Consider the following 16,969-nt stretch of genomic DNA (forward strand, 5'->3'; position numbering starts at 1 on the left):
TTAAGCAGAATAGGGAACTGATGCTGCTGTTGGCTTAAACTGATGACGTGGAGCCTTTACCCAGAGGGTTTTAGGCCCCTTTGGAATCTTTCCATATTAGGCAGTGGGGGGGAGGGGCGAGAAGGAGAGGGTGTTGAAGAGTTCAGAGGATGTTGTAGCTAGAACAGGCATAGGCAAACTCCGGCCCTCCAGATGTTTGAGGCTACAATTCCCATCATCCCTGACCACTGATCCTGTTAGCTAGGGATGATGGGAATTGTAGTCCCAAACATCTGGAGGGCTGGAGTTTGCCTATGCCTGCCTTAGAACATAGGATAGGCAACAGGCTGCCTTGCACAGAGTCAGAACATTGGTCCATCTAGCTCAGTGTTGTCTCACTCTCCATGATTTCAGGCAAGAGTCTTTTCCAGACCTATCTGGAGATGCCAGGGATTGAACCTGGGTAAAGGTAAAGGACCCCTGGACTGTCCATTCAAAGGTGACTATGGAGTTGCGGCGCTCACCATTCGCTTGCAAGGCACATAGGCTCTGCCACTGAGCTATGGCCCTTCTGCTAGTTTATGGGGCTGGAAGATGGAGGACAGTGATTTCACACAATCCTCTTGGTCTCCTGCCATTTGAGGCAATGTTGACTTACCAGAGCAATCCACTTAGCTACTTCTGGAGCAATTATTCAGGGGATACAACACTGCCTATACTATTTACATACATAATATACAGGTTGCTTTCCAGCAAGAATATCAGGTTGAGTGGATTTATCATTGGCATTGCAAATTTTGCCCTCCATGTTCCATACCAGCCCTTACTGACTACTCTCTGCATCAGGGTGGCCCAGCTTTTTATAACAAGTGGGCTGCAAGAGTACTTTGACAGGAAGCCTACAGGAGGTGTGAGGCTCTGGCATAGTCCTAGAGGCCGCCTACCTCCTTCCCAAAGCTGGGAAAGTGCTAACTAGGTTTTGGGAAGGAGGCAGGATGTCATGGACTGGCTGGGTGCATCAACTGGGAGGCATCAACTGGGGACCCCCAAGGGAAGAAGGCTCAGAGCCAGGGAATTAGTGGTGGGCCGAAGATGGGTGGACAGAGAGAGAAGAGTTTCAAAGACTTGCAGCCAACTAAGCTTTACTCAGAGCAGACCCAATGAAGTTAGTCATATCCATTAATATCAGTTGGTCTACTCTGAGTAGGACTAGCATGGAATGCAGCCCAAAGAGTCTGATGGAAGGTGATGTCTGAGTCCTAATGTCTGTGCTTGCCCTGTTGTCCACTGTTGCTTGATCCTAGTGCATGATTATCTTGAACCACTGGTATTTTCTGCCTCAGATCAGCTGAAGCCACCTTTTGTTTTTATAATTGTAGGATTAGGAAAGAGTACCAGTCCCTGTGAGTCATGGGGATGTTGCAAGTTGCTATCCTCCTTGGGAAATTATAGTGAAAAATCTAACTTGTAGCTACTGCCTGTTTGTGGTTTAGTTCAGATGCTCTTCCAAACGATTGTGAGCACTGTGGGGCTCAGTTGCTCCTTCCTTCCCTCTTGTGTAGTTTCACTTTCTTTTTCCTGTTTAATGAGCACCTGGTGTCCAAATCAGCAGTTAATGTTGCCTGTCTTTCCAACCTGAATCAGAAACGAGTGTTTGAAATGGTCTTTTGATTCCACTTTGGAAGGCAAGCATTAGCCATGGGTGGTTGCTTTGGACATCACAACAAGATAGACTTTAGCACTAGACAGAAATTAGAGAGGGAAGCCATTTGAGAGAAAGAGGGAACTTGGTAGTCAGTGGGTTGTTTGCCGTCTTCTAGCCACAGTTGGGAGGTTTTTCTGAATTTAGCTTGTGTTTGAATTACAGGAAGGTTTTGAGGTAGAACAGAGGCATTATCTGAAAACCCAGGTCAATATTTATGGAACTAGGTGGATTTGGCAGAGATCTGTTTTGTAACATCCCATTAAGCTCGCTGGGTGATTTTAAGCCACAGTCATTGTGAGGCTAAGAATAGGGGAGGATCCATATAGAGCAGGGGGTCCCCAAACTACGGCCCGGGGGCCGGATGCGGCCCAATTGGCCTGCCAATCCGGCCCGCGACGACCCCCGCCGCCCGTTCTTACGGCGCGCAGCGCGGCAGCGCTCTTCCGGGTTGGGAAAAAAACGGCAAAAATCCTTTGTGTGCATGCGTATGGGCCTCTCCCGACCCGGAAGAGGTCATTTCTGGTGCACTTCCGGGTCGGGGGAGGCCCATACGCATGCGCACAACGGATTTTCGGCGCTTTTTCCACCCTGGAAGCGCGCCCGCCGGCCCGCACAAGCGTGCACTCCCCCGTCCGCCGGCCCGCCGCGCGATTGGCGCGGCGGGAACCGCCCCAAACGCCGGTAAGTCTAGGGACCCCTGATATAGAGGAAGAAGAAGCCACCTTCAACTCTTTGGAGGAAAGGCAGAGTATAAATGTAATGAATTAACATCAGCTTCTAGTAGCAGGAATACTGGATTTCTGAACAACTAAGCTTACAGCAAGAATTTTGAAATAGTTTTTAATTAGAGTTAAGTTGCTTTGTACATCACACCAGAATTTAGGCAATGACAAGCAAATGTCGCCTTTTTTAAATACAGGAAGAGATTTGTCACATATTGCATTCTGTTTCATAGTCACACAGTTGGGGCATGTACATCAGTTTTTTTAAATCTGCCCACTTCATTCCAACTTAAAATTGTGCTGTGCTTTACACAAGTCAGTTTCTTTAACTTCTTCCACCACCCTGATGATCACCAAATGATTGCCTTCATCTTGTACGGGGAAACTGGCTCTCCCAAGAAAGCTGGCAGCTTCAGCTGGGGCTTTTGCCCCAGGGTTCGCAATTGGGAAAGGCTGAGAATAGTCATAGGCTCACTTCCTGTGACAAGAGGAAAGCAGCACTAGCCAGAATCAGAATGTCTGCTGGTATGTGACTTGATGAAATCACCATCCTAATACAACTCTTGCAAGTGCCGTGCTCTAACCCCTGCGAGACCCCAGTTCCAATTTGGTGCTAGCAGCAGCACTGTGTTAAATGTGTGCACTTGCATGATCTCGTTAGTAGTTTTAAACTTGTTTAATGATGGCCTTCTCTAGTGCACGGGGCTTTGTTGTCAACAGGCTAGACCTGGGGTGGGGGACCTCAGGTCTTGGGGCCAAATGAGACCCTCCAGGCTTCACTGTCTGACCCTTGGAACTTTTTCCAGGCCATCCTCTGGATTGAGGATTCAGTGTGTGTGTGTGTGTGTGTGTGTGTGTGTGTGTGTGTGTGTGTGTGAAAACCAGCCTACTGTACAATGCTAAAATTCACATATATTGCCGCACCCACTTCCACCCCTCACCCTGCTCAACATTGGCATGTAGCCCTTGGATTGTTGCCCAGAGGGGAATATAACTCCTGGGCTGCAAAAGGTTCCTCACTTCCGGGCCAGACTAATAAACTGGCACATGTAAGGGCAGCCATCTGGACTTTCTGTATAAGGAAGTGATTTGTTTCATTGTTGACTTTTAAGTTAATCTGATGCTGAAACTTAGGCTGATTTTAAAAATGGAACTGCAAAGGTAGCTGCGCTACAGGTGCTTGTCTTCTCCCTACCCCATCCCCTGTTGGCCTGTTATGAATAGGATAGGTGGCCGCCTTTGCTGAGAAGCAGCGTTTGTGTCAATTCACAACAGCATCACCACGGCAATTTATGTTCCCAGTAGCCTCCTGAATCCTCCTCCAGACTGCAAGGAGGCAGTCACCAGGTGCCTGTTCAGTTTGAGCTTGACATTAAATTGGAGCCATGAAGCTAAAAAGGAGCCTTGAGTGACAAACAGGCCTCATTTCCTGTTCCCGTTTGAAAGCTGCCATTTGGGAAGCCATCTTATCCAGGCACCCCCAAACTGCAGCCCTCCAGATGTTTTGGCCTACAACCCCCATGATCCCTAGCTAACAGGACCATTGGTCAGGGATGATGGGACTTGTAGTCCAAAACATCTGGAGGGCCGAAGTTTGGGGATGCCTGATCTTATCTGTGTGACTCCAGGGCTGGCTGGCTGACATTAGTTGCCTTTCAGATGGCCATACACAGTAGGAAATTAGAAATTTGGATCGAAATGTGTTGGGACTCTCGTTTGGAGCTCCTTTGTGACCATGTTGCTCAAGCACAGTGCCAGTTGTCCTTGGTGATATTGGGTGTGTGTTTGTGTGTGTGTGTGTGTGTGTGAGAGAGAGAGAGAGAGAGAGAGAGAGAGACTCTTGTGGCCTGGCCTTGTGCCAGCTAGAACCTAGATTGAGAAGTACTGGAGAATATTTTAAAAAGAAGATACAGTCTAATCTTCCACAGGCTAGCTGTTATCCCAGATTTACAGAAGCCTGCAAAGGTGTGTTGATGCACCTATTGGCAGTAGAGGGAGCTAGCTTCTAAGCAGAAAGGATAAGAAAAAACCTTGAAGATTAGTATGGTTCATTGGCTAATGCTCAAATCCAGCTCTGCCTCACCCAGTGGGTTTGGCAATGTTAGTCTCACAGCCTCCTTTCTTCATGTGGGAAACTTAGGTGACTTACTAATATGGTGTCTAGTTACAGGTAGTTAGCCGTGTTGGTCTGACGTAGTCGAAACAAAATAAAAAAATTCCTTCCAGTAGCACCTTAGAGACCAACTAAGTTTGTCATTGGTGTGGCCTTTCATGTGCATGCACACTTCTTCAGAAACAGTGAAACAGAAGTCACCAGACCCTTATATCATAGCTGTCAACCCCCGGATTTGAAGATAAGGAATCCTATGGGGCTGTCAACTCCCGGATATGAAACCAAGGGCGCTGAATAAGGGAATTTCCCGCAAAAAAAGGGAAAGTTGACAGCACTGCCTTATATATCTGAAGAAGTGTGCATGCACATGAAAGCTCACACCAATGACAAACTTAGTTGGTCTCTAAGGTGCTACTGGAAGGAATTTTTTTAATATGGTGTCTGTAAGGATGATGGAAAGTTCATGTGATAAATCTCTAGTCCAAGTTCCAGCTTTGAGGGCTTTGTTTGAGGGAGATGGCAAAGCTAGATTAGTATTCTTACAAGTCCTGCTCAGTACTGCCACCTTTGCAAGTCTAGAGTTTCTACCTGGCACATCATTGTTTTGTTAAGTACTCTAAACTTGTTCCTTTTAATAAAAATATTGCTATTTTAGCTTCATAATGAAGTGTTGAAATTTCCTTTTTTAAACAATTAAAACAGGACTTAAGAACCTAGCAGGGATGAATTTGGTGCACAAATGGAAGCACCCAATGGATTGTAATGTAAAAGCCCAGGAGAACAAGAAAACAATTGCCTGGCACCCCCAAAACTCTTGTGCTCTTTGAGGAGGGCATTTCCCAAGCAGAGTCCCACCACTGAAAAGACCCTCTCCCAAGTAACTATTCTGAAGTTCTGGGCAGATATGTATTAGGAGAATTGTGTGCTTTTGAGGATTAACATGGCCAAAATGAAATGTAGATTCCTCTGCTTCAGTTATGTGGACTTTGGCTAACATGCAGTTTATGGTGATGATCATGATGAATATGATGGTGCATTTGATTTGCTGTGTTATATGTTTTGATCGGACGGTTCTCAGGGCAGGGACTGGTTTGCCCTCGTGCCTTTTTTTTTTTAAAGTGCCATCAAAGTAATGTTCTTGAGCATATTTGATTCCATGTCAGTTGTGTTATTTTATTTATTTATCAGATTTCTGCCCTGCCCTTCCTCCCAAAGGAGCATAGAGCAGCAAACCTTTTGTGTTTTTGAATTTAAAAACACAAATAACGTTAATAACCATATAAAACATTTTAGATGAACATCAAAACACAGCTAACTAGAGTCTGGGGAGTTGAGATCCGGCTGTCCAAGTATGACCATAGTAGGCAATTCAGCGGCATAAACACTCCTGGCCAAAGAATTCAGTTGAGACTTCATTGAGAAGTTGGAATCCAGGTACTGTATACTGGCAGACTAGGAACCTGTTCCTTCAGGGGTAGTGCAACCTTTCCAGAACAGGTTCTACATCTAATTCCTGGGCATGGGAACCGCTCATCCACAGAAACTCCATCTTATCAGAATTCCACCTCAGTTTGTTGGTCCCCATCCAACTTTTCACTGCTTCCAGACACCAGTCTACTATCTTCACAGCCTCTCCTGATTCAGATGGAATGGAGTGTTTCCAGGTGGTTTGGGGTGCATAGTTAAACTATGGCATTTGCTCCCACAAAATGTAGTGATGGTCACCAACTTGGATGGCTTTAAAAGAGGGTTAGACAGATTTGTGAAGGATAATACTACAGCATGTTCTTTCTACACTAATGGGTCCTGCTTGTGGATGGGCATCTGCTTGACCACAGTGAGAATAGGATGCTGGACAAGATAGGCCACTGGCCTGATCCAGCAGGACTGTTCTTATGACGTTTTCAAGCAAGACAGTAATTGTAAATGAAAAGGGAAAAAAGTAACATGGCTTGCTTTGAATGGTGGGTATTTTTGTTAAATTTTATGCACATTGCTTGCCTGTATCAGTAGAGATTTTGGTCATATATGCATTGATTTAAATTTAATTATGGAGTGAGCTGGCTGACCACCCTATGTGGCTTCCTCCTCAAATGTTTTGACTCTTGGCTTGGTGGGTTTATACCAGGTGCGGGGAACCTGTGGCCCTCCAGATGTTGCTGAGCCACAACTTCTATCAGCCCCAGCAATATTGGAAGTTATCATTCAGCAACATCTGGAGGGCCACAGGTTCCCCACACCTGGTTTATAGTTTTTCTTAACCCCCACCCCTTTTACTCGTAAGGAGTGACTTCAAATGAAGCATAATCTTTTCCTAGGTGACCTCCTTCTGTCAGAGGTAAATACCTTAGCTCTATCTCCTTTTGTTAACTCTTCAGTCGGTGTTTATTCAGAACAAACATACTGCGTGGAGATGCAAATGTAACTGGAGTTGCTCTGCTGGGTAACCGGACTAACAAGTTCTGGCAGGAAGCCGGAAGGCCTGCGCTAAGGGGAGGGGGGTGGAACTTTCTCTATGGCTGCCTAGCTCAAAATGAAGTGGGGGGGGGGGGAGAGAAGGAAGTTCCTAAGGCAACAGGTTAGCAAAGCTGGTGAAACAGCCTATCCACCACGCAGCTTTCTAGGGGTGTGGGTGTACTTTTTAGCTGGTGGCCTAAAGAAGTATCCTTTATTCCAACCCCTATTTGCTTTTACCTTTCTGTGTGTTTTTTTCTCCTTCAAAGAACCTTTTGGCATTTAAGGAGATTTAGATAAACTTGAGAGCCTAGATTGAGCTCTCTTTTGGGAGCTGTTCAAATCCCTGCAGAGCCAGGAAGCTTTACTGTGCAGCCTTGGTCCCAGTTGCCTCCCCATTCTGCCTAATCCGCCTCACGGGTTTCATGGGGAGGGGAACTAGAGGGAGGACTCCCAAGTAAAATTGCACTGATATACAGTGGTGCCTCGCAAGACGAATTTAATTCGTTCCGCGAGTCAATTCGTTTTGTGAATAATTCGTCTTGCGAATCGCAGTTTCCCATAGGAATGCATTGAAATTTCTTTTTTTTGCCCATAGGAACACATTAATTAAATTCCAGTGCATTCCTATGGGAAACCGCGATTTGCAAGATTAATTTTTCGCAAAACGAATTCATCTTGCGAGTCACCATCAGATCGCAACACGCATTCGTCTTGTGAAAAATTCGTCTTGCAGGGCATTCGTCTTGCGAGGTACATCTGGAGGGCTACAGGCTCTTCCCCACCCCCACCCCCCGCCTTGAAACATATCATAGATTTTTATGCCCAGAGTCTGCTCTGTGTGAGATAGATAGAAACATGCACACCAAGAAAGACAGAATTCTGTCACTGTCTCAATTCTGGTTGCCACAGAATAAATGATGTCAGGAACCAGTCCCCCCAAATGAAGCCCCCTGGTTCAAACACTCTTTTTCTTTTTAATGCTCTTGAAATACACTTTATGTAAAACCTGGTCTGTGTTTTCCACAGAACATCTGCTTGGGTTTTTTCCGGGGAGGATCTGTGTATACACATCATATCTGTATTTCCTCTGCCAGTATACTGAGATGATAGTATGAAGCTCCCAAGTTTAAAGGCTGAGTTTTCTTCCGGTGTACAGTTTCATTGCTTTGGAGCAGTAGATATGCATCAATATACTGATCAGTAATGACATGCATTCCTAGCTTCTTTGGGGCCAGAAGTGAGGTGGATGACATGGTGGCCAGACTAAAACTGGCCAGATGATGTGAAGTAGCAGCCATTTTGATTGATACCCACCTACCAAGATAGCATAACATGAATAATGGTGGCAGCTCTTCATTTCATTCTCCTTCCTCAACCCCATACTTTTGTCACACTCCAGCTTGACCAAGAGTGAAATGCTTTTGGGGAAGGGTCATAGTTCAGTGGTCGATCACATTGTTTCCAATTAAGGGTGGAAAAGCCCATGTCTGAAATCTGGAGAGTCAATACCAGACAGTGTCTGTGAGCGGTCCCTAAGCTAGATGCGCCAGTGGGCTGACTCATAACAAGGCGGTTTATCATGTTCCTGTGTAACAAGCTCAGAATGGTGCAGGTAGAAGCAACTTGATTTTTTATTTTTATTTTTTGTAATAGGGAGGGAGCCGGGTTAACACACAAGCGGTGTTCCCTAAATACACCTGTTATCTCCACTTAATAGATGCCAAAGTTAGACGTGGCACTTGGGGCGTTGCACTTGGGGACCCTTTTAGAGGAAGAGAAGTCTAGCCTGCTCTCTGGAGACTATGTGGCTTGACCCTTCCTAGACAGGGTTCCCACAGGAAATGCAATACAGCTTTGTGTGCACACATCACTATGCAACACTTTGAACAGTTGTTGGACATGGTCCCCTCACAATGGACTTACAGTATTCCTTTGTTTGTTGCTTTTGCAAACATGAAAGGTGTTAAAACCTTTATGCCTTTTGAAGTAATGAAATATTGGTGGCTTTGAGACAAGCACACCAAATTGATGGTGAATATACAGCAAAAAAAAATTAAGCCTCAGGTGACTCCAAAACCTTAGATAAGAATGTCAAATTGATGTTGCATTCTAGCCCAAATAAAATGCAAGAAAGGGTCATTACACTGTGTGGGATAATTGTGTGTTAGGGTGTCCCCTCCATCTCCTCCTCCAGATGTCTGCAGGCTGTTGTTTGCCTTTAATTGCTGAATGAGGCTAATGACTCCTAGGATATCGTGTGGTGATTGTTGTTTACCCAAACAAAATTTGGTTCTGAGGCAACTTGTGTATTGGCTCAGCAAAACAAAAATTGGCTTGATGTAGACTAAAAATTTGAAAAGATTCTTGGATGACCCAGATAAGGAACTTAATCCGGGCCTCTACAGAAGCAGATGAGACTTTCTCAAGTGCACATTCCCTTGCTGAGTGTCTTCCCCACTCAGGCAGGCTTACATTGTGGAATAAATTTGAAGCATATAAGATCTGAAGCTCAGAACATGTGTGTGTGCGCGCGCTTTGTTCTATGAGCGCATAGATTTAGAGAACAAGTAGAGAATCTGCCATTTAGTGATGCCTTTATTCTTTCCTTGGGTTACTCTCCCACACACACCTTTCCTCTTTTTTGCCTGTGTCAGGTTTTTAATTGTCTGCTCCTCAAGGTAGGCCCCAGCCCTCCTGTGCTGAGTGAAGTGCCAGACACATTAAATGCACATTTGTACAAATAATAATCTTATGCAGAATTGGATCATAAGGATCTCCTTGCTTTGACCAGGTGTGGGGAACCTTTTGCCATGCATGCTGGTGCTGATGGGAGCAGTAGTTTGGCAACAACCGGAGGGCCAAAGTTTCTCCACTCCTGCTTTAAACATACAGACAGCCACTTCAGCCTTCCCCATTGCATAACATATGGTAGTATGTAGGGGTGTGGATGTGTTAAACCTCTCCTCTTATGTTTTATGAAGGCCAAGTCACAGTGCACCTTGTCAGTGCCATTCATCCATCCATGCAAATAGTTGGATATCTTGCCCTCGTTTTCCCAAAGAGAACTTTGGAAACTGAAGGCCAAGATATGACTGGGGTGGGCTGAGCTGGCACAAGGGTGTCTTTTTAGACTTTTCCAGAGGTTAGTACTTTTTCATCTGTTTTCTGAGGCTTTTAGTGGTTTTTAGTGGCTTTTTATAGCTTTTATTGTCTCGCTGCTGCTATCATGATTTTTATTTTATGTAAGCTTTATTGATCTCCACTTTTATGTTTGAAATAACTTAATAATTTATTGCCTCCATTTTTGCTTGTGTTTGTCCTCTCTGTAAGCTGCTTTGTATCTTTAATTTTAATAGAAGAGCAGTCTCAGATAGGTTAAATAATTGTTCACAGTTGTCCTATTAATATCAGGAGAAGCATGTTTGACCAGACAGCAGCCTCCCTATGTGCATGTGCATTTCGGAATCCTGTCAAAATGGAGAAGGTGAACGGAGGTTTCTCTCCAATCAGAAAGTGTTCACAGAATGCCACTCTCCTGCACCAGGGCTTCATAGGGAAGCCTGTGGAAATGAGCTAAGTAGTGGGGTGGTAGGATTTCTCTGAAGTAGGAAACCTCTGGTTCCCAAAATGGAAGCCCAAGGTGCAGCATATTAATTTTACCAGGTCCATTTGCAAGTCTAGTGGGCAAACGAAGCAGTGAAGAGGTATCTTAATGGATGGCATGTGGTAGCTGCTGTTGTTTTTCATGGGGACAGTGCTTACCAACCATTCTAGAGACTTTGAACAAAGCAGAGGTTCGTGATTGGCTATCTGTGGCACTGCAGAGTTGGTCTGATGGGATGCAGCAGAGCACTTCCGAGACCAAAGGGAAAGGGGTGAATTTGAGTCTTGTTTGCTGTGACCATAACTGGATTCAGGTCATATGTGTGAAGCTTTTGGAGGGGTGGGGTTATTATTTGCACTGTTGCTGTACATTACACTTGACAGAGGTTTTACAGTATACCCTGATGGTCATGTAGGCAAGTGTCCTCAATTGGTGGTCCACCCAGGGGGTCCATGGCACAATTCACACAATGAAAACCATCATAGAGACATTTTTTCCCCAAAAAAGCAGGGGTCCATGGCTTGGCTTTTGAAAAACGGGGTCTGCAGTACTGAGGAAGGCAATACCAACCTAGATGGGTGGGTGGTGGGACTTGGTGTACAGCAGCTTCGATGTTCCTACAATGTATGCCTGTTGAAGATTAGGGTTTATATTGCAACACCTGCAGTTCAACAGCCAACTAAATTACAGAGGGAAGTATCTGGCTGTCTTCTTTCTATCCATAAAGGGAAGCCTCTGCAGAAAGAAAATGCTAGACCCTGCAGCACCGCCCCAATTTGGCCCATAGCTCTGTGCATGTCATGCCTGCAGGAAGCTTCTCTAGTCGTCTCCAGTCAGCTGCAGTTGCAAATTCCCAGCCTTCAGGGGCCTTGAACAAAAGGCTCCATCCTACATATACTCCAGCAAGGGTCAACCCCCTCTAGGCATCTCTAGGCAGCTGCTTTGGAGCAGCATCAGGGTTGGGAGGGACTCTCCTCTAAATTGCACATTTAATCCCTGCTCATTTTCATGAATGTGACAGGAAGGTGCTGAATGAACTGCTGACTACGTTTCCTCTTGTGCACCATTCTCATTCCTACATCAAAGTTCAGGCAGACCTTTAAAAACACACAACTGATAACGAATTCGAAATCATGAGAGTTGAGAAGTGTAATTAAGTTGGTCTTCCGTCTGCTTTCTAGAAGCAAAAAGAACACCATGTTTTTTATGCTCCTCAACACTCATGATTTCCAAGTAAACTAGTAACAATAAAGATGTGAACGAGTATTTCTTTTTTTTGTCGTTAGTTTTTAAAACTTATGTAAATTGCAAGGAACCTGCCCTGCGGGTGGTGTTGGCTATGCATGTGTTCCACTTTGTGGGTTGGGGGTAGTGCTGCAAGCTCTAATCCAGTGTATTGATAAACTAATGAAAGTGAGCATTCCCTGGCTGCTGGGAGCCTTTGTTACCTTCCTGCTTCCTAAAATTGTTCTCTCATAGAACCCCCCACCCCCACCCTGCTCTGTAATCCTCATGCAAATTTATTTTGGCCTGATTGCAGATTGGGGAGCTCCGTATTAGCACACTTACTTTGCATGCAGAACGTCCCAGATTCGATTTTCAGCATCTCCAGCTATCAAAGGATCTTTTGACAGTGGAGCTGGGAAGACTTCTTTCTGCCTGAAACTTGAGAGAGCTGTTCCCAGACGCAGCCGACACTTATGAACTTAAATATATTGGCCCTCTCATAGAAAATGGGAGATACTTAGCCACTCCAGCAACATATCTCTATTTCCTCGCATCCTGAAATGCAAGAAGGGCTTTCACTCTTGCTAGAAGCTCGGCCTTGTCCTCACCGGTTCTGGAAGGCTCCTATGGAAGAGTGCCGTACGCACAGAGACTTTGCGCCTGCCCATTAGGGGAAATAGGAAGCCCCGAACATATATATTTTTAGATGTCCTTTTTCTGCTGAGATTCATAGAGAAACCATCAACCCTTTGCTGAAGAGGCTCGCTGATCTACCAGACAAGTCTAAACTTAATTCTCTCCTCTTAGGCAAAAATCACAAGATGACCTGGCTGGTAGACAGATTCTGTGCCCAGATCTGTAGGCACCGATCATCCCCTAGAATAAAATAGCTTACTAGGGGAAAGCTGAAGTCCCCTTTTGGGGCACCTTAGGATCAATATTTATGGTAGCCCAAATCTCAGCTGTACGGATGTATCAATATATCTCAATTTTAACTCATTAGCTATTGCTGCAATCTACTCCATTTGTATATTTTATTTTATGAATGCTGTTACTATTGTGTTATGCGAGCTGGTCTTTGACCATAATAAATTGTTGTTGTTGTTGTTGCCCCTCTTTGGATGATCACGCTTACTAAACTGAGATACATATGAGCACCTTCCCTTGACCTGTAATTAAACCAGGAAATCTCTAATTAATTAACTTTCATTTTGTACTTGTGTCTAAAATCAGGAAACTGTGGTTATCAGCTTCAAAACAAGCCTTAAACAAACTTCATACTGTAGTTTAAGAGCCTAGCTTGTTCTGAAGTTGGCAACTATAGTTTCCTTATGAACACGAAATAATAAACTATGGTTAAAGAGACATCCTAGTTTGCTGTGCACACCAGAAGGGAGCTGTGTTGAAAGTGGCCACTGAGTCAGACCGTTGGTCTAAGGCAGCTTCGTGTACAGAACCACGGGTACTTTTTTTTAAAAAAAATTGAATTCTAAGGTGCGCACCCCTCCTGAATTTTGTAAGCAGAGTGTTGAGTGAATTGGAGCAGCTCACAGCACCTGTGTTCCTGGCTGCTGAGAAGCTGGCACCTAAAAAGGTTTTTCCCTGGAGTAGAAAGTCTGTCCCAGTTGTGGGGGTGGAGACGGAGCTTGAAGATTGCAGCATGTCTGGAGCTGCTATCCCTATCAGGGAGTTGTAATACCCTCTTGTGGTATTGTGGCTCATTTTAACAGCTGTGGCACCTCTGCAAATGGGCCTTTTTCTGTCCTTTTTGCTAGGGGGATCTGCAATGTAGCTGAATGTTTCACTTCGGCTGCTGCATCTGTGTTCTGAGCTCACACACTGCAGAGGTGGGGGCTGGTTGCCTGGAGGCAATTGTTAATTGCTGCAGGTGATCAGGTGTGGGTGAAGGGATGGTATGGAGTGGTTTGGGCTTCATAATGCTATACATATACAGAAAGCCAGGGTCCCTGGTGCCTGCACACAGCTGAAAGAGATGGCTTATAACTAGGTAGATAGTCTATAACTGCAGTTTTGTGGGAAAACACACACAGAAAAGTTGAATGTAGACTTGGATGCAGGTTTCAGATGTTCAGGTTTCATGGTGTTCTTTAAAGCTATCTGGTCCTTATGGCTTGGAAGGATATGGGCAATGCCTCATGAAACCACTGAAGCCGAAGTATATAAACTTTCCAGTGATCAGAGAACCATAGAAAGTGAATACATCTATGCTGCGGGGAGGTGGGAGGCAGAATGGCAGGATAAATTGGGCAGGATTTGAGAATTCATGCAGAGGTGTAGAATTTATACCAGTTGCAGAATTCAGCTTCCCTTGCTGCAGAACTCTGTCTCTCTTAAGTGCAGAGTACACCCAGCCCTGCCTAGAAGCTGTTTGCTCAGCATTACCTCTGTACAGTCTCTCCTAGGCTTTCTCTCCCTTCCACTCCTTTCAAATTGGCAGCCTTTTAAAAAAATCTGCCTTGCAAACTTAGTAGGCTCTGCAGGACTCAGTCAACAGAGTTGCCTGTCAGAGTTCCAGATCACCTGACAGCAGGTCAAAGGGGTAACGTCATCCTTTTTTCCTTTGCTTTCTCTTCCCCTCCCTGCTTCTCTCCAAAGCCCTGCCTGCCGATTGCATGGGTGGGGCAGGCGGCTTCCTGTGGGGGAGAACCTGACGTTGCTGTAACTCATTCTCTCTCTCACTTTTCTCTCTTTCCTCCCAAGTGAGACGCAGGTTTCCTCCTACCTTCTGTCTTGAGGGTAGGGGGGAGGTGGATCTAGCAATTTGGACTTCCTTCTGGAGTAAACCTTGATTGGATTCTAGAATAACCCGTTACCTCTATTTAACTATTTGGGGTTTTTTTAGGGGTATGTGTAAGATATTTCCCCGCCACCGTCACTCAGACTTTAAGAAAGGCTTGGAGGACTTGCCAAACAGCCCAGGTGTTCTCTGGCTCAGCAAGTGGGGAAATTGCGAAAGGTGTTGCCTCGCTCAGGTATCGGAGGTGGAGACTTGGGCACCGGCTGGATGAGGAAGCTCCACACTTCCTCAGTTCTGTTGCTGTACTTTGCTCCGTCAGGAAAGTTTTGGGTCAACAAATGAAGGAGTAAACGCACCGTCCCAGGAAAGGATTGTTCCCTCTTGAGTTTCCACGAGCTGCTGCTTTGCTCAGACTTGTTCACAGTAATTTTGGGAAATCTGCCTTATCTGTTTCTTCACGGCTGAGAAAGCAGGCAACTGGATCCCGTATTTTCTCCCTTTCTTTCTCATTTTTTCTTTGGCCTCTCTTGGAGCAGCGGTGGATCGATGAGGTACAGCTTGCCTCTGACTGGCAGAGGCACTACTGCATGAGGTAGCAGAGAAGACTACAATTAATGAGTGGAGGACATAGATACGTTGTGGCTATGACAATGGGAGTAGTAAGTCACTTGTATTACTGGGTATGGTTCCTGGGGTCCAAAATGGGATCCTTGTAGGAGGTGGTGGATTAAGATCTGGTGATTATATGAGGAAAAACTGGTATTTTGTGGCCAGGGATCTGATGGAGGTAGGAAACTTAGTTTCCAGTAGGGGCTCTATTTAGAGAATGTGACCCCCAACCTACCTTGCTTTTACACCCTGGGATAAATTGGGATCAGGCCTCAGACTCACATGCTCTCTCTTCCTCCTTGTTGCAAGAGTAAGTAACTGAACAGGGAGGTCCCATATAAAAAAACTTCCTTGACCTCGAAAGGTAAAATTCACCAATCCCAAGGGCTAGGAATCAGGTTTTAATTCCATACAGGTTGGTAAAATTTTGTGCGTGGGGTCCTTTCAGGTTGGCCCATGGTGAGTGGGGAAAGGAGACTCAAGTTGAGGCCTCATTCTTGATCTCTCTCTACCCAAGTATTATACTGGAAGGGTAGGGTAATACTGTATTGCTGGATCAGAACTGGCTTTGTTTTATCCCAGGAGAGACCTTCTGAATCAGTCCAGCATCCTGTTCTCACAGTGGCCAGCTAGATGCCACAACAACAGCACTTTCCCTTCCTGCAGTTTCCAGTAACTGGTATTCAGAAGCATACTGCCTATAGCAGTGCAGGTAGAACATAGCCATCAGGCTTAATACCGGTAGGCATTTGTAGACTTCTCCTTCATGAACAGAGGCCATTGCACAGGTTGGAAGTACCCCTCTTGGAAATGATTTTATTAGCCTTTAGTGACAGTGTGCTAGAGAACAACAGCAGGGGGGGGGCATTGTGCTCTTCTGTCCTGCTTATGGGCTTCCGCCCATCAGCATCTGGTTGGTCACTTTGGAAAACGGGCTGCTGGGCTTGGATAGGCTCCATGGCATAAGTGGCTGGGGAAACCCAGCTAGATGGGCGGGGTATAAATAAATAAATAAATAGATAGATAGATAGATAGATAGATAGATAGATAGATAGATAGATAGATAGCAGCACGCTCCTCTAATAATCCTAACAGAATATTAAAACACAATATGTCCTGAAATATTATGGGGCAGCAAATATCCTTCCCTCCTTGCATTTGGCGGTATCTGTTAGGCCTAAAAAAGAAGCAGTGATATTATGTGGAGTTTCATTGCTAGAATCCAGTCCGGCTATCCAAATTGACTTAAGCTTTGTGCCCTTAGTTTTTTAATACTTATTTATTGATGGATTATTTTTATTATTTTTATTGTTGTCCTTATTTTTTAAATACCTGTCAACTGTTTTGAGCAATATGTTTGTGATGGGAAACACAGGATATACATTTTTGGATAAAATAAATAAATCAGATTTTCTCAGAATGGGTAAACTCTGACCACAGTTTATTTCAGGATACTAAGTGAATTAACTGCATGACTTCAGGCATCTGACTTTTTAAAAATCTTACTCTGAAAACAATTTTTATTTTATTTATTTAATAAAATTTATATACTGCTTGATTGCAGTAAAACCTCTAAGCCATTTTACAAGAAATATTCCAATTTACCAGAAATGTCTAAACTAATTAAAAGCATTTAAAAATAATGACAGTTAACAGTAAATTAATATTAAAACATGCCATCATTAACATGTCCAGATAGGCTTGCCCGAACAAAAATGTTTTAAGCAGATGCCGAAAAGCGTACAGCGAAGGTGCATGCATGATATCAACAGGCAGGGAATTCTAAATAAGAGCT

General features: G+C 44.7%; 1 protein-coding gene across 11 annotated transcripts in view; it reads left to right on the forward strand.

Annotated features, from left to right (window-relative positions):
* MARK2 (microtubule affinity regulating kinase 2) overlaps nucleotides 1-16,969 on the forward strand; it is a 120,236-nt gene that overhangs the window by 57,784 nt on the left and 45,483 nt on the right. Inside the window, exon 1 of one of the 11 annotated variants that reach the window (XM_035098416.2) lies at nucleotides 2,228-15,224. The exons of the other annotated variants lie outside the window; for them this stretch is intronic. Within the exon in view, the coding sequence (XP_034954307.1) occupies nucleotides 15,180-15,224 (45 nt within the window). The 5' untranslated portion in view covers nucleotides 2,228-15,179. Of the gene's footprint in view, nucleotides 1-2,227; nucleotides 15,225-16,969 lie in introns of those variants that run through there. 11 annotated transcript variants of the gene reach the window in all.

This window comes from Zootoca vivipara, chromosome 17 (genome assembly GCF_963506605.1).
Source record: "Zootoca vivipara chromosome 17, rZooViv1.1, whole genome shotgun sequence".
In the NCBI taxonomy this organism is placed as follows: domain Eukaryota; kingdom Metazoa; phylum Chordata; class Lepidosauria; order Squamata; family Lacertidae; genus Zootoca; species Zootoca vivipara.